The 23,251-nt window shown below is 40.3% G+C and overlaps 1 protein-coding gene across 1 annotated transcript in view; it reads right to left on the reverse strand.

The window, feature by feature from the left end:
• ssu72 (SSU72 homolog, RNA polymerase II CTD phosphatase) overlaps positions 1–19,180 on the reverse strand; it is a 94,843-nt gene extending 75,663 nt beyond the window's left edge. Inside the window, exons 1-2 of the mRNA XM_072586506.1 lie at positions 19,002–19,180; positions 2,070–2,213 (exon numbers count right to left, since the gene is read on the reverse strand). Coding sequence (XP_072442607.1) covers positions 2,070–2,213; positions 19,002–19,081 — 224 coding nt within the window. The 5' untranslated portion in view covers positions 19,082–19,180. The remainder of the gene's footprint in view (positions 1–2,069; positions 2,214–19,001) is intronic.
• Positions 19,181–23,251: the final 4,071 nt, after the last annotated feature.

Genomic DNA, 23,251 nt, shown 5'->3' on the forward strand with positions numbered 1-23,251 from the left:
ACGGCAGCACGTGGGAATCCTGCCTTTATGAGCACGGCACAAAATACAAGAGCAAGAAAGTTATGCTGAAGCTGTATAAAGCTCTAGTGAGACCACAAATGGAGTAATGTTTTCATTTCTGGTGACATTATAGGAGGGTTGTGGATGCTCTGGAGATGGTGCAGAGGGAAAATATCATACCTTGCCCCAGCTGAAAGGGCTGAGCTTTGAGCGAAGACTGGATAGGTTGAGGTTATTTTCCTTGAAACAGCAAAAGCCAAGAGGGCACCTGTTACATGTGTAGAAGGTCATGAGGGAAATAGGAAGGCACTTTTTCTATCAATAATCAAGGGGCAAAGTTTTATAAGATCCTCAGGAGAGTTGAGAATTTTCTGCTCCCACTAAGGTTGCTGGGTGTCTGCATTTCTGTCTGTAAGGGTCATTGAGGCAGAAACTCAACATTCAAGCAGCATTTAGATAGCCACTTGTTTGGAAGCTAGAAAATGGGATTAATAGGGTTGACCACAGACAATAAACCAAATGACCTCTTTTTGTGGCAAATTTCTAAGTCGATACTGAATATAGTTGCTAACAAGCATCAGTTAGCCACAATTTAATTAAGCTTAACTTTAATCAATCATTCTCTTTTAGTTCCTAGGATGTTACCTTAAAGGCTAAATTAGTGTACTAATTGAATTTTCACAAACATTTGCACTGCAGTCATGTCAATTCTTAGAAACTGAGTTGCCAGTTGATAAAGCAGATTTTGAACCTACTTTTCATTACTGGAGAATAATTTAACTACTGTCATAACCTGTTTGGAGACTGGAGAATAAATTATTCTCCAGTCTCCAAACAGGTTATGACAGTAGTTAAATGCAAAATGAATGCAGAATATCTTGATTAGGAAAAATAAGGACAACTACATAGGCAAAAGATTAATTTGGTACGAATCTAGTTACACAACGTAAAATAAGCCAAAACAGCTGATAACAAGAGGAAAACTACAGGAGCATGAAAAAACTATCCATTTTTTAAAAGTGTTAAATTACTTTTCAGCAATTAGTTTGAAGATGAGCCAGTGATCATTATCACCGATTTAATTATTTTCAATATAGTGTATTTGCTTCAGCCTGTGCACAAATGCTTAAAAAAATGTCACAGACAAATTGCAGTATCAATTAATGTGCTCACAATTTAGTTTAATGCTGCAATTTTTTTCAAATAATTTTACTCATTCACCTTTCAACTACAGTGAATGTCACTAGTCTTTCACCCTGTGTACTGTAATCTTCAGTTAAATTATCCAATGGATTGTAAGTTTGGCGCAGATTACATACTTGGCTTTCTCCATGATGTCATACTAGCGTGAATTCATTCAACATGGATCAGACCCCATTCCATGTATCACATTTTGGCAATCAAGATTACTGGAATTCAGAACGAAGATGTATACTCAAATCAGAACTGAAGACATTAATCCACTGCACTAATTTCATAATTCAGTGCAGTAATAACTTTTGTTTATACTTGTTTGAGATTGTTCTAGTCAACAGTTGAGTCATGATTGTCTGCTCCCCATTAGAAAAAGTTCCAAGCATATTAATATACAGAAAGATCATTCAGCTATAAATTGGCTCTTATGTTTCTGCTGCTACTCAGGTGAAGAATGAGATGCCCAGTACCAAAGTTTCTATTTCTTTCAAATGAACATTAAAGATTATTACAGGATCTGAAGTACCTAAATACAGAGAACCTAAAGCTGAGTGAAGAAAATTTGTTGGGACATGGAGAGACGAAATCAATGGGGCCCTGCATTAACTACACAAGTTATGTGCAACCCTGTAACAGGAGTTATTTCACCTGCGCCAAGCTGTGCTTAGTGTAACACTTTGATTAAATGCATTACTCAACTAAAGCAGACTGACAAAACACCAGAAGGCGCAAGAGACCTGACTCATCCTTGGCATTGTATTTTCTTACCCTTTGAAATTTACAGAACTGCAGAGTAGGTGCACCACTACAATAAAAATACAAACACAGACACCTTGGAACCAGTGACCTAAAAACAAAGTGTGCCTCATGGATACAGTTCTTTGTCTTTCCTAATGAGATCACTGTACATCTGATCATATGTAGTTTTGAAATCGTATATATTTGGCTTGTCCGGAGCCGGTCCTGGTAGCTTCACGTGTGTTCCTGTGCCAAACGAACGGACATTGAAGCCTTTTTTGCTGCAAGAGGGAAGAGAAATAAACAACCTTAGAATTCAGAAAATCTCACTTTCAATACCATGAAATATTAAGCAACTTCTAAAGAATCAATTTTATGAACATCTTGGAACCTGGAACATTTGAGAAACTAAGTCTGGCAGCACCTGGGGAGAAAGAAACAGAGCCAACTGAATCTGGTAGGCCTCTGCAGAACTGAACTTCTGAAGACTCAACGTTAACTCTGTCTCTCCACAAATATTCCCAGACCTGAGTTTCTGCACCATAGTCGGTTTCAAGTTTCTAGAATCCACAGTATTTTGCCTGGATATCTTAAAAGGGTTAATCATTTAAAACCAACTAAACTGATGGCATACAGGGGGCAAATTGCAGAATCCCCAACAGCGATAGGGAAGTTGTGCAAAATCTTGAGTTTCCAAACTAGCTGGGTGATGATGATAGAAGAAAGGAGAGTAGGTGCAGTGCTGGACATTGACAGATTACTTAGTGGTCTCAACAGATTTCAGCTACAGCTACCTTATGACCAGTCACTACGAACCCACAAGTTTATATCAGCTAAATAAAATGCTTTCAGAATTTGCTGTACAGCACAAAAAATAAGGTATTTTGGCCAGCCAATTGATTAGCTAACTTTTCATTGTGTAGCAAATTTATTGTCATCAAATGATTCAATGTGACTTCAAACTGGAACCAGATTCAAAATTCACTTTCCAAATTAGCTGTCTTGCTATTCACCCAACACACCTTGGAACATGAAATAAATACACACCCTGTTGTATTGTATGATAATTACCTGGGCACAGCCCTCAGTGTTTAGCTGCTGCCACTCATTCCCAAGTTTCAAAACGCTTCAATGGCTGAGTCTGATTTAAGAGCATTAAAACATTACCCCAGCCGAGGAAACGTATTTACTTCAGTGCTTGTCTGCAAAATTAGGGCAGCTCAGTGGCTAGCACTGCTGCGTCACAGCACCAGGGACCCATGCTCAATTCCAGTCTCAGGCAACTGTCTCCCTATGCTTGCATGGGTTTCCTCCCACAGTTAAACACGTGCCGGTTAGGTGAATTAACCATTATAAATTGCCCAAAGTATTCAGGGATGTGTAGGCTAGGTGGATTAGTCATGGAAGATCCAGACTAATAGGGTAGGGGAATGGGTCAAGTTGGAATGGTGTGGATTGGTTGGGCCAAATGGCCTGTTCCCACAACATAGGGATTCTATGAAAATAGTGCACAAATCCAAACACTTCCAACCAAGATTTTCTAATAATGTACTTCCACAATAAATTCTGCCCAGAACAGTCACTAGATGCTTGGGTTTGTCAAGCAAAAGTATCAAATCTCAAAAAATTCTCAAGTAACATACCCGCTAATGTGCTTAAATGGCTAGATTATTTCAAAACAATAATCACAAGCAACAATTTGCACCCATAGTTTTTGTTAACATATTTGCATTTTCCTACACATAATAAATACCATATTTTTCTTGTTTATCCACAAATTATACAGATAGAACAAGAAATTAAAGGGTTGAGTGGTGCTAGCAGCTGCAGAGTGGTACAACTCATCTTGCAAGTTACTTCAAGTACTGTCGCCACATTGCATTGACTATGAATAGATTAGATTAGATTATTTACAGTGTGGAAACAGGCCCTTCGGCCCAACAAGTCCACACCGACCCACCGAAGCGCAACCCACCCATTCCCCAACATTTACCCCTTTACCTAACACTATGGGCAATTTAGCATGACCAATTCACCTAACCTGCACATCTTTGTGACTGCGGGAGGAAACCGGAGCACCCGGAGGAAACCCACGGAGACATGGGGAGAATGTGCAAACTCCACACAGTCAGTCGCCTGAGTCGGGAATTGAACCCAGGTCTCTGGCGCTGTGAGGCAGCAGTGCTAACCATTGTGCCACCGTGCCGCCCCGCATAGTCAAACAGTAACAAGCAGCGGAAGAAAATTTTTCAAAGAGGAACAGAATAAAACCAGTCCTCTCTGCAAAAAGCAATTTACTAAAGCAAGCTGCATCTACCATTAAACAAAAAGATTTATTACGAGGCAAATTGAAGTAAAAATTATGAGTCAAGATGCCAGTCTGAATTTCTTTATTGTAAGTAGTGATGGGTGCAAGATGTCACTGCATGTGTGAAAGAATCTGAATTTTCAAACTTAAATGGAAACAGAATCAAATTCCAAATACAAAGAAACCTCAATTAGCTGAACACGGATGGGGAGTGTTTTGTTTGGATAATCAAGTGTCGGATAAACACAGTTTAGCCAAGCATCCCGACCTTGTTCAGATATAAATCGGCGTTCCTCTATAGTCAAAATATTTCTAATTCTGTACTACAAAAGTATTTTCATTAATATCTCAATGTAGAAACTGGTGTATCAAACAATGATAAATATAAAATGCTTATTTGGCTGCCCCAAGCCTACATAAACAGTATGCGTTCCTTGCTCAGTTTGCAGACTAGTTACACTCCATAAGTTTCAAATTGGTTTGGTCTCTAAACTGCTATTAAGAGGAAGAAAATGTAGGTAGATTAAGCAAATAATTGCAAGTCTGAAATCTTTCTTACAGGAGAAGGTTGCAAAAAAATTACTTCATCGAACATCCTTGACCGGAGATTACAGGTAGCTCCATGACAGAACTCAGCAACTCAAGTTAAAGTTTAAACAATTTAAGTAAAATAATACAAGTGGCAGATAATATCTCACTGATTATTACATTGAAGGAAGAGTCCAGCTGTTGGGTAGAATTGAGAGCATGCATATAAGATATTTGGGATGGTTTTACACCATAGATAATAAGAGATCCTTGGCTCATTTCTTGGTCAAAGTTAGTTGATCTAAGTCAATTGTATTAGAGTCAACTGGTCGCCATTTATGCATGGTAGTGGAGAAGATGGGGGGAAAAAAAACAATAGTTGCCAATGTTTCATTCCAAGAAAGTCCACAAGAAATGTTGGGCAAGGTCAGGCCATTTTAGCAAGAGATCAAGAGATTCCATGGAGTTGCACCCCAACAAGAGGCTACATACAACGAGGATTGGAGAAAGATTCACAGATAATGTCAAATTTGCATCAAACAAGCTATTAAACTATCAGTGAAGGGCAATGACCTTTCACTTGACTAGTTGTTTATGATCATGATCCCTTTCCAGATGAAGAACTGAAGGTGCATCAGCCCATTAAACACTGTGGTCTGGAATAGAAATTTAATTGAAAACATTAAAAGCAGAAGATAGAACTAGATTGATGACTGCTCATCATTAAAAAATATATTACACAACATATTCAAACAAAAATATGCAAACTAAGAAAACAACTTTTGACCTAGAAAATTGACAAGAGCGTGGAAAGTAAACTCTCAGTATTCATTTTCACTATTCAAGACATTTGAACCCATAACATCACTTATGAGTAAACATCCATACTGTGCTTTTGTAGGGCATCACAATAATCCCCGTATCTGGTGGAATCTGTTGATTCCTACTGTCTCTCTCGAGGAGCTAAGATCAAGAGAACTGTTCTTTTGAGAAAAAAAAAGAACAAAGTTTAGATCTGAAAGTGATGCCAGAGAAAGATAATGGAAACAGATTGAATATTAAATTGCAAAACAGAATCAAATACTGTATATCCTTGAAAAAAGTCTGCATATCTAGACAAAGTGGTTCTTTCAGAATTTTGAGCCACTGTAATCATGAATGCCCAAATGGCAAAGTTCTCTTCAAGAAACATCATACCTGACAGTCAAATGAAGCTACCAGCTCTTAACAGGCACTGCACACCAATACACCAAGTTGATTTCACCTAAAAATCCCCTAAATAATCCAGGTCTAGATTCATATTTTTGAATTCAGTGATTAAGGTGAACAAAACTAGGGAACACAGTTGCAAACAGCTGCAAATGCCATCCAGGCAGACAAGTTGACTCGAGAAGAAGTTATGCTTAAAAACAAAGAAATTCAGGAAGGATTTGAATTTAGTAATCAGGTGGTCTCAAATTAGAAGCCCAGGTAGTCTTAAAAATTATTTTATCAGATGCAAGCACACTGCTACGACCAGCTTCTAATGCCCACTCCTAACTGTGTTGAAAAGTGGTAAACTACCTTCTTAAACGTTTAAGTACACCAACAGTAGTTGTTTCAGGATTTTGACCCAGCAAAATGTTATGGTTCCATGGCAGGATAGCATTGATTGATGAATTGTAGGAATGTTTAATATTTAATCTTCATTAGAGATTCATGAAATAAACAAAGCAAGTAATTCAAGTGCATCTGCATAGGTGACATGCAGGAATAATAAAATTCCCAGGATAAAAAGAAAAACATCCAAGGACACCTTGGATAGTCAGTGCTCTAACTTTCAGAAAACTTGTTCTGAAGGGTTAAAGTTTAGCAGCAGACAGTTTGAAACCCAGTGCACCCATTTGCAATTCAAGTGATGCAACATTAGTTGAGGCAAATGGGGTCAACTAGTTTGTCAAATAATAAGTTGTTAAATTCTGGTGTGCACAAGATCTTGCTGAATTTTTACTGATAGTTACAAGATGTTGAAAGCATCACATTAATATTTATGTTCTGGAAAAGGACAAAACAGAACAAGAACACATGAACTGTAGATTTGATTCATTTTGTGTGTCAGATCAACAGGCAGTTCATCGATCTTGACCGCATTGAAATATTCTTTTTAGAAGGATTTTTGTTTATTCAAAGATCCCAAACATACTGACTCATATTGGAAACAGTTCTGCATCATTTAGCCAAATGCTATTTACTTCACTCAAGCAAACATTTCATGCACTAGCCTAGACAAGTAGCAGCCAAACTTCTGTTGTGGATAACACAGGCACTTCAAGACTACATACAGTTTAAAACTACACTCCATTTGAAGCCTTGTTGGTAACAAATCTGAGCATTCTGATTTAATTTTATCAAAAACACTTTCATAAAATTTATAATAGAATAGAAGAGCCCAACAAGTCCACCTTCTTCATGAGTAACAGACCTCACCCACCATATGTCCTGTTCCCTTGCCTCACATTCCTTTAAGAATATGTTTGGGCAAATTGGCTTGAAGAGCTGCGATCAACTTCTGGAGACTTTTGACAAAATCCTATGTAATGCCTCAAGTCTAACTTAATCTAGTTACACAGTTCTTGTGCTAGATACCACAGCTACTCAAGTCTCCAAATCCATAAAATTCAAACTAGTAGTTAATAGAAAGAAAATTGTGCTGCCTCCAAATTGCTTGGCAAACTCATAGCTGGTGCCACCCAACATACCCAACTTGACATTCATACTTTTCATTAGGGTATCCCAGTTGAACAAAGAAACTACAGCCCTCCAAAGACCAAGTGCATCTGAACTTCGAAAGAAAGGGCTGCGCAGAGACTCAGTCATGTTTACACAAAGCTTTGAACTGTTTATTTATGTTCAGAATATAAATCAGAACAAATCTGCACTCAAGTTGCTGGCTATTAAATGACTAGTAGTTTAAACATATTTGATTAGATCACGAGCTCAACATTGCAGTTACTTTATAATATGGTTGCCATATTACATTAAAAAGAGCATAGTTTCACTTAATGTCAACAATATCTAGCATGAATGCAATCTTAACTGACGCCCAATCTAATACTGATGGGAAGTGGAGAAACACTTTGGATGATGAAAGGTTACTGTACTTCAAGTGAATTCAGACACAGAACTGAACGCAACATTAAAGCAAAGCCAAACTGCTGAGCAAGTGAAAGGAGTTAAGACAAAAGCTGATTAAAAATGAGCAGACTATAAAATGAGAGATTCGAAGAATTTACTGTATCATACTATATTCCAACAGCCTTAAAATTCAGAGGACAAATAGGGCTCATGGTAATTCTGAAAACTCTCTCCAAATGGTTTTTAAAGTTGGATTCTGTGTGAAGCAAATTTATTTTACACCTCAAATTCACAACTTGAAGTTCACATATCTTTGTCTTTTTATGGGTCCAAGTTGATAGTTCCAGTATTTCAGCAGCATTTCCTTCAAATATTATCTTAATTCAATCATGTGATTTGCTTAGGTTTTATCTATGCTTTTGCAACACTAAATATTACTTATCTGCTTTGAATTCCATCTTACAAAATACACAGTCTTGTCACATATGATGTGTTAGCAGAAACTGCAAAGTCACCACCCTTTCACTTGGGGACGGCAGAGGAAATATTAAAAATTCAATTACCCATTTCAAAAAGTAATCACTAACTTAAAATCTATAGCATGATGGGAAATTAGGATCTCTAATCAAAACCAACTGCTCATTCAACCTAACATATAGTAACTCATTGTTGTGGTTCTGTTCACCGAGCTGGGAATTTGTCTTGCAAATGTTTCGTCCCCTGTCTAGGTGACATCCTCAGAGCTTAGGAGCCTCCAGTGAACAGAACCACAACAACGAGCACCCGAGCTACAAATCTTCTCCCAAACTTTGAATATAGTAACTCATTTGGTATAGCAATAATTTCTTTATATAACAGAATCTATGAAGTTTTCAACAACAAGCTATGTACTTGGACTTAAACCTATTTGCTAACTATTCTGTTGGCAACTGCACCTCAAAATTTCAAAGGCCTGGGTTTTATTTAGACATTAAGCTGAATTCTGTTTTTGTGCTTCATTTTAGGATTCCGAGAAACCAAGAAATGCATATTATAAACAAATTTTATGGGCTCTAGAAAATCTGTTTTGTAAGGTTGAAGCTTTAACAAGCAAGGAGAAAAAAAAGTTTTAAAAAGTGCCATGTAAAATGAAAGCAACAGAGTATTCAGGTTAAATAGCATGGATTAAGAACAACGCACTTTTAGAAAGCTCCACGAGATTGTGGTAAAATGGTTGAAATAACCACCACCTGCAAAGCAAAGAACATTCAGCGGAGGAGTTCAAAGCAAGTAACTGCACAGGATTTGCTGTTCCTATTGCTGCAATAAAGTAGGAGACGACAATACCACATATCTGCACAACTGCAAGTATGGCTTATCTTTACCAAAAGAGGAATCAGAACAGAGCTCCAGGTGGTAATGTTCAAAAACCAGAATGCTGCTATGATTCAGTAGTTTCAACCATTGCTTTTAAAGAGTTTTGCACCAAAACCAAACATTGAATATTTCTTCATATTTGGCTTGAAGAAAATATCCCTTGATTATATCCTGAACAGGCATGAAACTTAGATTCACACTTAATTGTCTAGTCTAGTATTATTCTAGATCGTAACATGTACTTGATAGTAATTTGCAAAAATTAAGAAACTATTCAACACAGAAATCCTAGCATTTTGAAACATTGCACAAAGGGCATAAAAATTGAAATTATTCAGCTAAATAATTCTCAACACTCTAATGACTCTCAAATAAAACTCCCACCCGGGTAGAAAGCCCATTCAATCATACAGCCTATAGGCAACTCTTGATCTTGGCCAAGCTTGCAAATCTCAGTTGAATGGGCAGTTAACTTGTCTAACCAGTGCTGCTTTGTGGAAGATAATCATATAGTCAATAGGTTTTATCTCCGTCTTAGTCTGAAATTATATGAAGCTCATCATCAGTTCAGTACTGATGTGGGGCTATCATTCAGAGGAGATGAATCCTACAGGTCTAGATTTGACATGCAGTGTAGCAATGTCGCTTTTAAAATTATCATTGCTGTTGCCAAATCATGACCATGTCCCACTAACTTCAAGTTAATCCTATAGTAGATCTCTCGCTCTATAACCATACCTCTGCATTCCTTCAAACATAGCTTCAAACATTCTTCAGCTTCACCAACATAAAACTGCTACACTACTGACAAGTATATTTACAGCTGCTTATGACCCAAAGTCTGGAACGTCAGTGAATATGTTTATCTATGAATAATGGTAGTTTGTGAAATACCAGAAATAATCTGCAACCACAAAAGCCCTACAAGGCAAGGTGATGGCCAGAAGAAGCATAAGAAAAACATTCAGTGGTATGGATGGAGATCATAAGACATTTTGTGGAGGCTGTACTAGGATACAGATGATACGAAGGTTAAAGAGTACTTGTCCTTATTTTCATAAAGAAATGTGGTAAGAAATGGTAAAGTCCTGGGGAGTGCTGCTGAACAAAGAGACCTTGGAGTGCAGGTTCACATTTCCTTAAAAATGGAGTCGCAGGTAAATAAGATAGCAATGGTGGTGTTTGGTATGCTTTCCTTTATCGGACAGAACACCAAGTATAGGAGTTGGGAGGTCATGTTGCGGCTGTACAGGACAATGGTTAGGCCACTTTTGGAATAGTGTGCGCAAATCTGGTCTCCTTCATATTGGAAGGACCTTGTGAAACTTGAAAAGGTTCAGAAAAGCTTTACAAGCATGTTACCAGTGTTGGAGGATTTCAGCTACAGGGAGATGCTGAACAGACTGGGGCTGTTTGCCCTAGTACATCAGAGGCTGAAGGGTGATCTTATAGAGGTTTATAAAATCACGTTAGTCATGGATAGGGTAAATTGACAGTCTTTTCCGTGACGTGGGGGAGTCCAGAACTAGAAGGCATAGATTTAGGATGAGGTGAGAAAAATTTAAAAAGGGGCCGAAGGAACAACGTTTTCACGCAGAGGGTGCTACATACATGGAATAAGCTGCAAGAAGAAGCGGAGGAATCTGGTACAATTAAAACATTTAAAAGAGATCCAAATGGGTATTTATATAGGAAAGGTTTAGAGGGACATGGGCCAAGTGCTGGTAAATTGGACTAAATTAGGTTAGGATATCTGGTCGGCATGGACGAGTTGGACCAAAAGGTCTGTTTCCATGCTATACATCTCTATGACTCGAAATGGATTGCAACAAGCAGGATTAAAAGTTGAAAACGATAGAAGATTTACCAAAAATGTATGTTTCCAAATCGGATACTTGAAATTACATAGAATATAAAGCACAGAAACAAGCCACTCACCCTAACTAGTTTGTACCAATGCATAATCCATGGGTTAGCACACTGATCTCCTCCCTAAACTACATTTATTTTTTCATTGATTTTGACCATTTTTCTTCTCACTTATTCTAGTTTCCTTTTGAACATCCCATATCTCAACTGCCCCATGTGGTTAAGGGTTTAAAGTTTACTCATACAGGATTAGTAACTATCTTGTACTTATGGGTCCCTAGCTTTGAACCGCCAGAAAGAACACATTTTAATTAGATTACTTACAGTATGGAAACAGGCCCTTCGGCCCAACAAGTCCACACCGACCCTCCGAAGAGCAACCCACCCAGACCCATTTCCCTCTGACTAATGCACCGAACATTACAGGCAATTTAGCATGGCCAATTCACTTCACCTGCACATTTTTGGAACTGTGGGAGGAAACCCACGCAGACACGGGGAGAATGTGCAAACTCCAGAGACAGTTGCCTAAGGTGGGAACTGAACCCGGGTCTCTGGCGCTGCAAGGCAGCACTGCTAACCACTGTGCCGCCCGAGTTTACCTTTCTCTACATCTTTCTTGTCCAACCCATTTGTCATTTCAGAAATCTCCATCAGGTCACCAGTACTCTTTTCTTAAAAAACTATGTAAAAGGAGACAAGACAGTAATAACAGACTACTGATAGGATAGTGAAAAAGGCGTTTGGTATGCTTTCCATTACTGGTCAGAGTATTGAGTACAGGAGTTGGGAGGTCATGTTGCGGCTGTACAGGACATTGGTTAGGCCACTGTTGGTTATATTGCATGCAATTCTGGTCTCCTTCCTATTGGAAACATGTTGTGAAACTTGAAAGAGTTCAGAAAAGATGTACAAGGTTTTGCCAGGGTTGGTGGATCTGAGCTACAGGGAGAGGCTGAACAGGCTGGGGCTGTTTTCCCTCAAGTGTCGGAGGTTGAGGGGTGACCTTCTAGAGGGTTACAAAATTAGGAGGGGCATGGATAGGATAAATAGACAAAGATTTTTCCCTGGGGTCGGGGAGTCCAGAACTAGAAGGCATAGGTTTAGGGTGAGGGGGGAAAGATATAAAAGAGACCTCAGGGACAACTTTTTCATGCAGAGGATGTATGGAATGAGCTGCCAGAGGATGTGGTGGAGGCTGGTACAATTGCAACATATAAGAGGCATTTGGATGGATATATGAATAGGAAGGGTTTGGAGGGATATGGGCCGGGTGCTGGCAGGTGGGACTAGATTGGGTTGGGATAACTGGTCGGCATGGACGGGTTGGACTGAAGGGTCTGTTTCCATGCTGTACATCTCTATGACTCTACAGCATAATATTGCACTTGTTATTATTTACCCGTTTATTGCAGTGCCAAAAATGCCTTTTCTGAAGTAGAGCTGAAAAATGCGTTGCTGGAAAAGTGCAGGTCAGGCAGCATCCAAGGAGCAGGAGAATCGACGTGTATGCCCAAAACATCAATTCTCCTGCTCCTTGGATGCTGCCTGACCTGCTGCACTTTTCCAGCAACACATTTTTCAGCTCTGATCTCAAGCATCTCCAGTCCTCACTTTCTCCTTTTCTGAAATAGAGTTTACTTTTGTTATTTCCAGCCAGAGACAATCCCATATGCCAATGTGGCATTAGGTCTGCATCAGCATACTAGTCTGACCCAATTTCCCTGGCATTTGTAGCAATCAATGCAAGAGAGTCAAAATAGAAATGCTGAAGACAGGCTTAATTTGGATATACAATCACACTATGAATCAGCAAGCAAGCAGAGTCTGATAGTGCTATATGTGGTCAAAGACTGAGGTGTGGTAAAACACATTTTTGGATCATTGGAATCTGTTTTGGGGTAGAAGTGACCTGTACAATAAGTTCGGATCGCACCTAAATTGGAAGGGGACTAATATACTGGCAGGGAGATTTGCTAGAGCTGCTCGGGAGCATTTAAACTAGTAAGGTTGGGGGGAGGTGTGGGTGCGTGGTGCATGTGTGCATGTGCACTCAGAGAGACAGTGAGGAAAGAGATCGGAGACTGGTACAGTTCAGAATAGAAGCGACTCAAACAGTCAGGGACAAGGTAGGACTAATAAACTGCATTTATTTAAATGCAAGGGGCTTAAACAGGGAAGGCAGATGAACTCAGGGCATGGTTAGGAACATGGGACTGGGATATCATAGCAATTATAGAAACATGGCTCAGGAATGGGCAGGACTGGCAGCTTACTGTTCCAGGAGACAAATGCTACAGGAAGGATAGAAATGGAGGAGAGGGGGGAGGGGGAGTGGTGTCTTTGATAAGGGACAGCATTACAGATGTGCTGAGGGAGGATACTCCCAGAAATACATTCAGGGAAGTTATTAGGGTGGAACTGAGAAATAAGAAAGGGATGATCACCTTATTGGGATTGTATTATAGACCACCTAATAGTCAGAAGGAAACTAAGAAACAAACTTGTAAGGAGATCTCAGCTATCTATAATAGGGTGGTTATGGTAGGGGATTATAACCTTCCAAACATGGACTGGGACTGCCATAGTGTTAAGGGTTTAGATGGAGAGGAATTTGTTAAGCATATACAAGAAAATTTTCTGATTCAGTATGTGGATGTACCTACAAGAGAAGGTGCAAAACTTGACCTACTCTTGAGAAATAAAGAAGAGCAGGTGACTGAGGTGTCAGTGGGGTGCATTTTGGGGCCAGCGACCATAATTCTATTAGATTTAAAATTGCGATGGGAAAGGATAGACCAGATCTAAAAGTTGAAGCTCCAAATAGGGGAAAGGCTAATTTTGACAGTATTAGGCAAGAGCTTTCAAAAGCTGATTGCGGGCAGATGTTTGCAGATAAAGGAACGGCTAGAAAATGGGAAGCCTTCAGAAATGAGATAATGAGAATCCAGAGAAAATATATTCCTGTTAGGGTGAAAGGAAAGGCTGGTAGGTATAGGGAATGCTAGATGACTAAAGAAAGTGAGGGTTTGCTTAAGAAAAAGGAGGAAGCATCTGTCAGGTATAGATAGGATAGATCAAGTGAATACCCAGAAGAATATAAAGGCAGTAAGAGTATACCAAAGAGGGAAATCAGGAGGGCAAAAAGGGGACAAGAGATAGCTTTGGCAAACAGAATTAAGGAGAATCCAAAGGGTTTTCACAATTACCCTTTTTATCCTTAATGTAACTAGGGAGAGAATAGGGCCCCTCAAAGATAATAAAGGTGGCCTTTGTGTGGAGCCGCAGAAAATGGGGGAGATACTAAACTAGTATTTTGCATCAGTGTTTACTGAAGATATAGAATGTAGGGAAATAGATGGTGACACCTTGCGAAATGTCCATATTACAGAGAAGGAAGTGCTGGATGTCTTGAAACGCATAAAGGTGGATAAATCCCCAGGACCTGATCAGGTGTATCCTAAAACTCTGTAGGAAGCTAGGGAAGTGATTGCTGGGCCTCTTGCTGAGATTTTTGTATCATCGATAGTCAAAGGTGAGGTGCTGGAATACTGGAGGTTGGCTAACGTGGTGCCACTGTTTAAGAAGGGTGGTAAGGACAAGCCAGGGAACCAGTGATGGGTGGTGGGCAAGTTGTTGGAGGGAATCCTGAGGGACAGGACGTACATTTATTTGTAAAGGCAAGGACTGATTAGGGATAGTCAACATGGCTTTGTGTGTGGGAAATCATATCTCACAAACTTGATTGATTTTTTTGAAGTAACAAAGAAAATTGATGAGGGCAGAGCAGTAGCTGTGATCTGTATGGACTTCAGTGAGGTGTTCAACAAGGTTCCACATGGGAGACTGGCTAACAAGGTTAGAGCTCAGAGTATAGACAGAACTAGCCATTTGGATACAGAACTGGCTCAAAGGTAGAAGACAGAGGGTAGTGGTGGAGGGTTGTTTTTCCAGACTGGAGGCCTGTGACCAGTGGAATGCCACAAGGATCAGTGCTGGGTCCTCTACCTTTCATTTATATAAATGATTTAAAGTTTGCAGATGACACCAAAATTGGAGGTGTGGTAGACAGCGAAGAAAGTTACCTCAGATTACAACAGGATCTGGACCAGATGGACCAATGGGCTGAGAAGTGGCAGATGGCGTTTGATTCAGATAAATGAGAGGTGCTGCATTTTGGGAAAGCAAATCTTAGCAGGACTTATACACTTAATGGTAAGGTCCTAGGGAGTGTTGCTGAACAAAGAGACCTTGGAGTGCAGGTTCATAGCTCCTTGAAAGTGGAGTTGCAGGTAAATAAAATAGTGAAGCATTTAGTATGCTTTCCTTTATTGGTCAGAGTATTGAGTACAGGAGTTGGGAGGTCATGTTGCGGCAGTACAGGACATTGGTTAGGCCATGGTTGGAATACTGCGTGCAATTCTGGTCTCCTTTCTATCGGAAGAATGTTGTGAAACTTGAAAGGATTCAGAAAAGATTTAAGGATGTTGCCAGGATTGGAGAGAGGCTGAACAGGCTGGGGCTGTTTTCCCTGGAGTATCAGAGGCTGAGAGTTGACCTTATAGAGGTTTACAAAATTATGAGGGGTGTGAGTGGGATAAATAGATAAAGTCTTCCCCCTGGGGTCGGAGAGTCCAGAACTCGACAGTGTAGATTTAGGGTGAGGGGGAAAGATATAAAAGAGACCTATGGGGCAACTTTTTCACAGAGGGTGGTATGGGTATGGAAATGGAATGAGCTGCCAGAGAAAGTGGTGGAGGTTGGTACAACTGCAACATTGAAAAGGCATTTGGATGGGTATCTGAATAGGAAGGGTTTGGAGGGATATGGGCTGGGTGCTGACAGGTGGGACTAGATTGAGTTTGGATATCTGGTTGGCATGGATGGGTTGGACCAAAGGGTCTGTTTCCATGCTGTACATCTCTGACTCTATAACTGCCACCTTTAACACTTAAAAAAATGTCTAACCAAATCCCCATGAAAGCCAGTAGGAAACTGAAGGAAGCAAGCATTTTCCATCAAGTATTTGCCCAGTCTTGCATTTCTTAAAAATTGCAGACAGTCGATCAATGTTAGAATGTTGCCACCTGGAAGTTCATACAACTCAGCTCTTCAAAGTGCAATGAGCTGTGAAAAGAGAATTCGTCCAAAAACAATTTTCTAAGGTTATGGACTACACTAATTGGGTACACTTAAAACCCAAGAGACCACTCAGTGAGAAAAGTTAAAAATAGACTTGCCCCAAAGGATATGCGCTGTTGATAAAGACACTCATTCTGCATAAATTAATCACTTTCCCCAAGTGAGAATACTTAAAGGATAGCTTTCAATACAACTAACTGAAGGTAACGGAGAGCCAAGAGTAAAGATAAAGGTAACAAACATCAGTACTGTTGGGTGACCAACAATTCAAGCCACCTCAACATGCAACTACTGAATGTTAGTCAAAGGCAAATCTTTTGTGAAATCGAAGAGCAACTACCTATATTGCTCGTATGAAATAAAACCCATTGGCGCGAAATATTCCACTATTAGCTTTTCCTAGAGTTGAATTAGCCCCTTACTCTTGCTCAAAGTTCAAATTTTCTCTAGAAAAAATTACTGAAGGTAAAGGGCAACCCATAAAACTGAAATCTCCACATAAGTGCAAGACAACCCAACAACACGGAGAAGTGCAAGGAGAATAGTTTTAAAAGTTAGATACACTCAAATCTTTCAGAAAATTAACTATACACAGACAGTTGGAATGTTAATGCATACTTTAAAATCCAGAAAAGCCCCAGTAGAAAGGTTAACAAAAAGTGATCTGAAGTTTTTTTTTAAAAATGAAAATAAAGCTTTATGTCTGGCCCTGAATTTAGCATATCCAAATGATTCAAAACTCTGGAAGATCAGAACCTCAGATTCAAAACCTGCCAATTTCCCAACCCAGCAGCCCACCAAAGTTACCGGCCAGGACCAAGTCCAACTATGTTGCTCTATGTAAGTTCAATATCCATGAACTGACAAAATACACGAAAGGGCTCACCACAATTTTTACTGAAATAAGAACCCTTCCAGTCACATGTACCCAGGTTAGAGTGGGATGATGAGATATTTGTACACAGCATGTAGGAGTGACATTACACTTCACATTGCATGTTCAAAGTGTACAGCTTTCCAAGATGCCTCACAGAATACCTATTAAAAAACAAATTAAACCAGAAGAGGAAAAATCCAAATCAGAAGGATTTCAAAATTCAAAAGATTTGGATTTTAGCAAACATTAAAACAAGGCACCAAAACTGAATTTGATTTGATTCACTTTGAAGGTGTTTGAGCTTGAGAGCAAAACATATGAAAGTAGCCTGAAGGACATTGGACTAGAGCGAGTTTGGAGTTTGAAAACACTTTAGGCTTGCAACAGCAAATAGACAGAGGCACAAATGGTTAATAACATGAAAGTTGAAAGCAGCAAATGGGGGGGGGGTGGGGGTTGGAATTTCAGTTCAGAGTCAAATTGGACTTTGAACAGACCTACAGACTTCAGTCTGAGACAGATAGCAAGAAAGGAGTAGTGGGACAGAACTTGCAGCAGGGCCAAAAATTTTTGTTTTCCCAATACTCTATCAGAGAAAATTACTGCCAACCTTAATGTTAGATAAGCAGCCTGAAATGAGTCTGTGGGAAGTAGTGCTAGGGGTAAAACTATGCATAATCAGTACACAGTGGAACTTGTTTTTGATTGACATTACTATAATCCAGGACTGAAAACACCACAGCAGATTCTGCACTTTAGAGGAGTGTTTGGAAAAAGCACTTGAACAATAGGCATAGCATTGGAAGAGAATATAGTCTGTCAATCATTTCAATGATTGCAGGCAGGTCAAAAGGAATAGTACACCTTGGACAGATACAGGACAGCATTGCAACTTTAGGGGCTGTTTCAGTATTGTGGAAGTAGCAAATTCACAAATGAAGCAGCTCAAAAAGACAGCACTGCTAAAACAAGCACTAATTTTCAGAGTAGTAAAACATTCAAAAACTTGAAGAGAAGGGGAAGAAGAAGTGTGGCAAGTAGTTTACAAAAGGCAGATCTTTATGAGGCAATTACAAAAAGGAAATATGTGAATGAGAAAAACTATAAAATGGACTATTTTAATAGATTGCATGAAGGCCAGGAAAGAAAATTAGGTAAGTAACATTTTAGCAGCTATTTGGTCAAGAATAGATGGATCTAAGATTCAAGTCTAGGACCACTGCAATGTGGCAGAAAGAGAAGGCAAAAAGGAGAGAGAGGGAGGTGAAACACAGGTAAGTTTGCACAGACACTCAAAGAAAAAAGTAGAACGGAGATCTGACAAAGGCCATGAGATCATCACACATTCTAGGAGACAGTGAATGATGGTTAAGAGCCAAGGCCAAGTTTACATTCCAGGAATTTGGGGTGAGAAATAGGAGAACGAAACAAATAAATAAAGAGGAGTCATTAGTGTTAAGTTAGGGGAAGGAAAGATGAAACACACCAGTAAACAGTATGCGGCTAGGAAGAAAAGGATGGCCCAGAAGCCGCACAAAGATTTGTTTGGCGGCGTAACGGAAGGGAGAGAGAAGTGAACCACAATCAAGTCCTGTTACCGAGCAATTCATAGCTATAGGGTGCGGCCGACGGCATGTTCGCGGCGTCAGGCCCGGGCACTGGAATTAATCTTTTGCGGGCGCGTGTTTGGGCCCAGAACGATAGAACGGCTTCGACAAGGTACGGGACAGGCCCGCTGGCAGACGGAGGTCAAATCCCCGGAGGGGCGTAGTAAGGAGAACGGGCGGGCGGGCGGGCGGGCGGGCAGGCAAGACGTCGGGCCCGGTTTGCTGACTCCTGACCCGTAGGCCCGACGGACGGCGGGACCTCAGTTACCTGAGGATACTGTGTGCCTCCATACTCCGGTTCTGGTTACTCGAACACACCACGGCCACTCGCAGCGGATTCTGGGGCATCTCCTCCTCGCGCCGTCGCCAGAAAAACGAAAATAAAACGACCGGAAGCGGCAACCGCGCGACCGGAGCCCGGTCAGACACAAAATGGCGGCGCACTACCACCTACTTCCGGCGGGAATAATCCAAGTGCGCACTTCCGAAAACGGAAATGGCGTCATTAGAAACCCTGCCCAATTTTGTGTTGTTTAGCTGGAGCACCCACGAAGGAATTACAACAATGACATTCTTAATCGTGCCTTTTATCTTTTTTGAGGAGATTCTAAAACCTATGTTTTTTTTAATCGTGCCTTTTTAAAGTTCTGGATGATTTTAAACGTTTTGCAATCAGTTGAGTACGCTTGAAGGGTATTTACTGGAGGGGACATGGCGACCAATTGGTACGCTGCAAACTCTCACGAAGAACAATGTGATAATAATTTGGTAATCTGTTTTCAGGATGTTGATAGGACCTTATGGTGCTGAGGTAGAGTCCCTAACCCTGGGTACAAGTCCCATTGGCTCTAGAGGTGTGTAATAACATCTCTTAAAAGATTGATTAGAAAAATAGGTTAAGGATGTTGATGGAGAAATAAGTACTGTATACGATAGTCAATGGAGAAATATCTGCTGCTACACTTTGTAATAGTGCTGTGGGATTTTTACCTCCATCTGAGAATATCTTCTTTAGAAGACAGCCTAAATTTTCTGCTTTTGTGCCTAGAATCAAACTTCTAAAACAGACTCAAGGCAACTACCAACTGAACTACAGCCAACACAGCTCCTGAGCAAACATTTCTATAGATAAATAGGTTCAATTTAATTTATACAATTCCCATCAGACTCATTATTTACAAAATAATTTTAGTTGTTCCCAAGGAACTGATTTTGGAATATTATTTTGAACTAGCTACTATACTACCTGTTATTATATATATCATTATTAACTCTTGTCACTACTATATTTAGTTTTACTAGTCTGATAATACATGTTTAGACATTAATAAATCATGTCTTTTTATAGGTTACAGTTTGCCGGAAACTGAAGTGGATTAGCCATATAAATAACCAAAAGAGAAAATGCTGGAAAATCTGCCAGACCAGATCCGCAGTAATTTGCTTTTAGCCATATAAATACTATGGCTATAACAGTAATACAAAGACTGGGAATTCTGAAGTCATTAGCTCATACAAATGTAGAAATTAGGAATACAAGTAGGCTTTCAAACCTGTTCTGCCATTTTATACAATGTTGGCTGACATGATTGTGACCTCAACTCCATTCCATCTACTCCTGATAATGTTTCACTTCCTTGTTAGTCAAAAATCCATCTACCTTTGCCTTAAAAATATCAATTGATTCGCCTCCTGACTCCCCAAAGCTGACCACAATTTACAAGGTACAAATCAGAAATGTGATGGAATACCCCTCACTTGTCTGGATGTGTACACCTCCAGAAATACTGAAGAAGCTTGATATCATCCAGGTCAAAGCAGCTTGCTTGATTGGCATACCATCCACCAACTTTAGTTGGTTACCAACTGTGAGATGTGGGCATTTCTGGCCAGCATTCATTGCCAAATTTTCTTCTGAGAGAAGGTGTTGGTGAGCTGTTTTCTTGAACACCTGCAGTCTGTACAGATGTCATAATGCTGTTAGGAAAAAGATTCCATGATCTTGGCCAAGCAAAAGTGAAGAAATGGTAATATTGTTCTAAGTAGAATGGTGTGCGTGATTTGGGGGGGATTTTTGTTGGTGTTCTCATGCATCCATGATTTACTCAGTAAGTTTGGTGTACTGTTGCAGCAAGAGTATTAATACTGTTTGAGAGTTCAGCTTCTGGATAACGATAATGCCCAGGATGTTGATTATAAATAATTCAGCAGACGTAATGCAATCGTCACATTCACTCTTGATGGAGATGGTCATTGCCTGTCACTTGTGTGGTGAGAATGTCACTTGCCACTTAGCTGGCACCTGGATGTTATCCAGATTTTCCCACGTACAGACATGAAGAGTTTTAGTATTTAAGGAGTCCCAAATAGGGCTAAGCTTTGTGCAATCATCTGTGAACATTACTGTTTCTTCAGTTTTGCGAAGATCTTTGATGCCATATTCAGCAGAATGTAACCAGATATCAAGGACAGTCACTTTGACCTCACCTCTGGAGTTCAGCTCTTTTGTTCAAATTTTATCCAAGGCTGTAATGAAGTCAGGGGACGAGTGCCTCCAGGTTCCACTCGCTCCCAAAGAGATAATGGGTGCCAGTAAGCATATGCAGAAAGATGAAGCATGTACTGGTTCTCCAGAAATCTCATGAAGGTCCAGAAATGGCCAGTCCATGTTCACCATGGCTGTCACCATCAGCTTTGTAGAAGTTCAAGCCAAAGGAAGTGAACCTCCATGTGGGCAGGACGTAGTATGTCAGGTCCTCTATGCACAAACACCCCAAGGTCACCTGTTCAAGATACTAAGGCACAGGCCTCACTGTAGAGCAAACTTCCTCCATACCAGCTGTGGAGCTCAGGACTATATCAAGACAGTGGGTGGAAAAGGAAGAAGAAGACCTTCTGAAGGAACTTAGATGACCCAGGTTACACTTAATGGTGAATAAGAACAAAGAAATATGGGTGTTCCCATATTTATAAATACGTGTTTCCTGTTTTCTTCAGCTGTATAAGTGAATGTCTACTTGCAACTAGAACAATGAAGCTACACAGCTAACCATCCTTAGTGCTACGAGTACAACTGCAGGCTTGGGACCTTGAAAGTTGTTTGCAACATATTGGCAACTAGTGTCAATATTTTCAGGCTGCAATATATTACTTGTGTAACACAGCCTCGATCGAATTGATTCTTGATGCTGCATGATGTTGTCAAGAGAGGGGCCAAGAATTGGATTCCACGCAGTAGATCAATGCTTAACATTCACATGGAACATTTACTGCTGTCAGGTGTCTTTCACCTACAGTGTATGAGTGTCTTTCAAATGCTGTTGCCCTGCAAAAGAGCTGCTCATCACACGAAAGTAAAAGTCCTTCCCTGAAAGTATGAAAACGCTTACCGTCCACCAACTCCAGGTATGTGGTAGATGTTTCCCTCTCCATTACATACATGCAATTTGCATGCAGTCGTGTTTCTTACAATCAGTCACAGTCAGTCTCTCTATTTGAGTGCGCCCGCACCCCACCGACCTCATTCCCCCCCCCCACCACTGCCCAAAATAAGTCTTCACATTCCTTTGGTAGCCCTCTCCATCAACCCCACTGGGTTTGATCTTCTCTACATTCCCAATCCCTCATTTAGCCATTCATCTCCATATATTACCCTCACACCTCAGGCATATTAACTCATCATACCAGACATAGTAATGAATTGTATTCCATTGAAGACTGGTATCATCAGTAAATCCCCATTCCCACATTATCCCTTTCACTCCCTGATATATATTGAGATCCCCAGCTTTCCGCCTACCGCAATGGCCCTTGATAATCCCTCTCCTTGATCTCAGTGGACAGGCCACCAAGAATGATTGCAGTTCACACTCTTGACTGATCTGGACAGACAACCCCAACTGATGACTGATGCTGCTTTGATTAATCTGTGTGTAGCTCCTGTTATGAAGATGTAAAGGCCCTGTACCCTTAAGAAAGTTGGGGTGATATGGTGGTTCAGTGGTTAGCACTGCTACCTCACAGCACCAGGGTCCTAGGTTCAATTCCAGCCTTGGACGACTGTCTGTTTGGAGTCTGTTTGGAAATGGGTCTGGGAGGGTTACTCTTTGGAGGGTTGTTGTGGACTGGTTGGGCCAAAGGGCCTGTTTCCACACTGTAGGGAATCTAATCAAAACTAGCAAGACCTGCCTGACTCAGTGCAAAGTGTTCTGAACAAGATAACATTTGGTTGAAACAGCTAGCAGTAGCTGGGTTGCCACGAGACAAAAATTCAAATTCGGCCAATCAGTTAAAATTATGCCCCAAGATCCCAAACTCCAATTAAGTTTGAATTTAGTAATTTGATAAGATTAAAACCAATGAAACAATTTGATGTTTTGGGGTATAAAACCAGGAAAAATTGAACAGTTGAGGGAGAACTGCCAAAAGACCAACATGTAGGCTGCTAGCTCAAGACCTCTCTGAGAGGTACTTGTCTGTGGGGAGTCTGCGCCGCAGAACATCAAAACCGACCTGGAG

This window comes from Chiloscyllium punctatum, chromosome 16 (genome assembly GCF_047496795.1).
Source record: "Chiloscyllium punctatum isolate Juve2018m chromosome 16, sChiPun1.3, whole genome shotgun sequence".
Classification (NCBI taxonomy): Eukaryota; Metazoa; Chordata; class Chondrichthyes; order Orectolobiformes; family Hemiscylliidae; genus Chiloscyllium; species Chiloscyllium punctatum.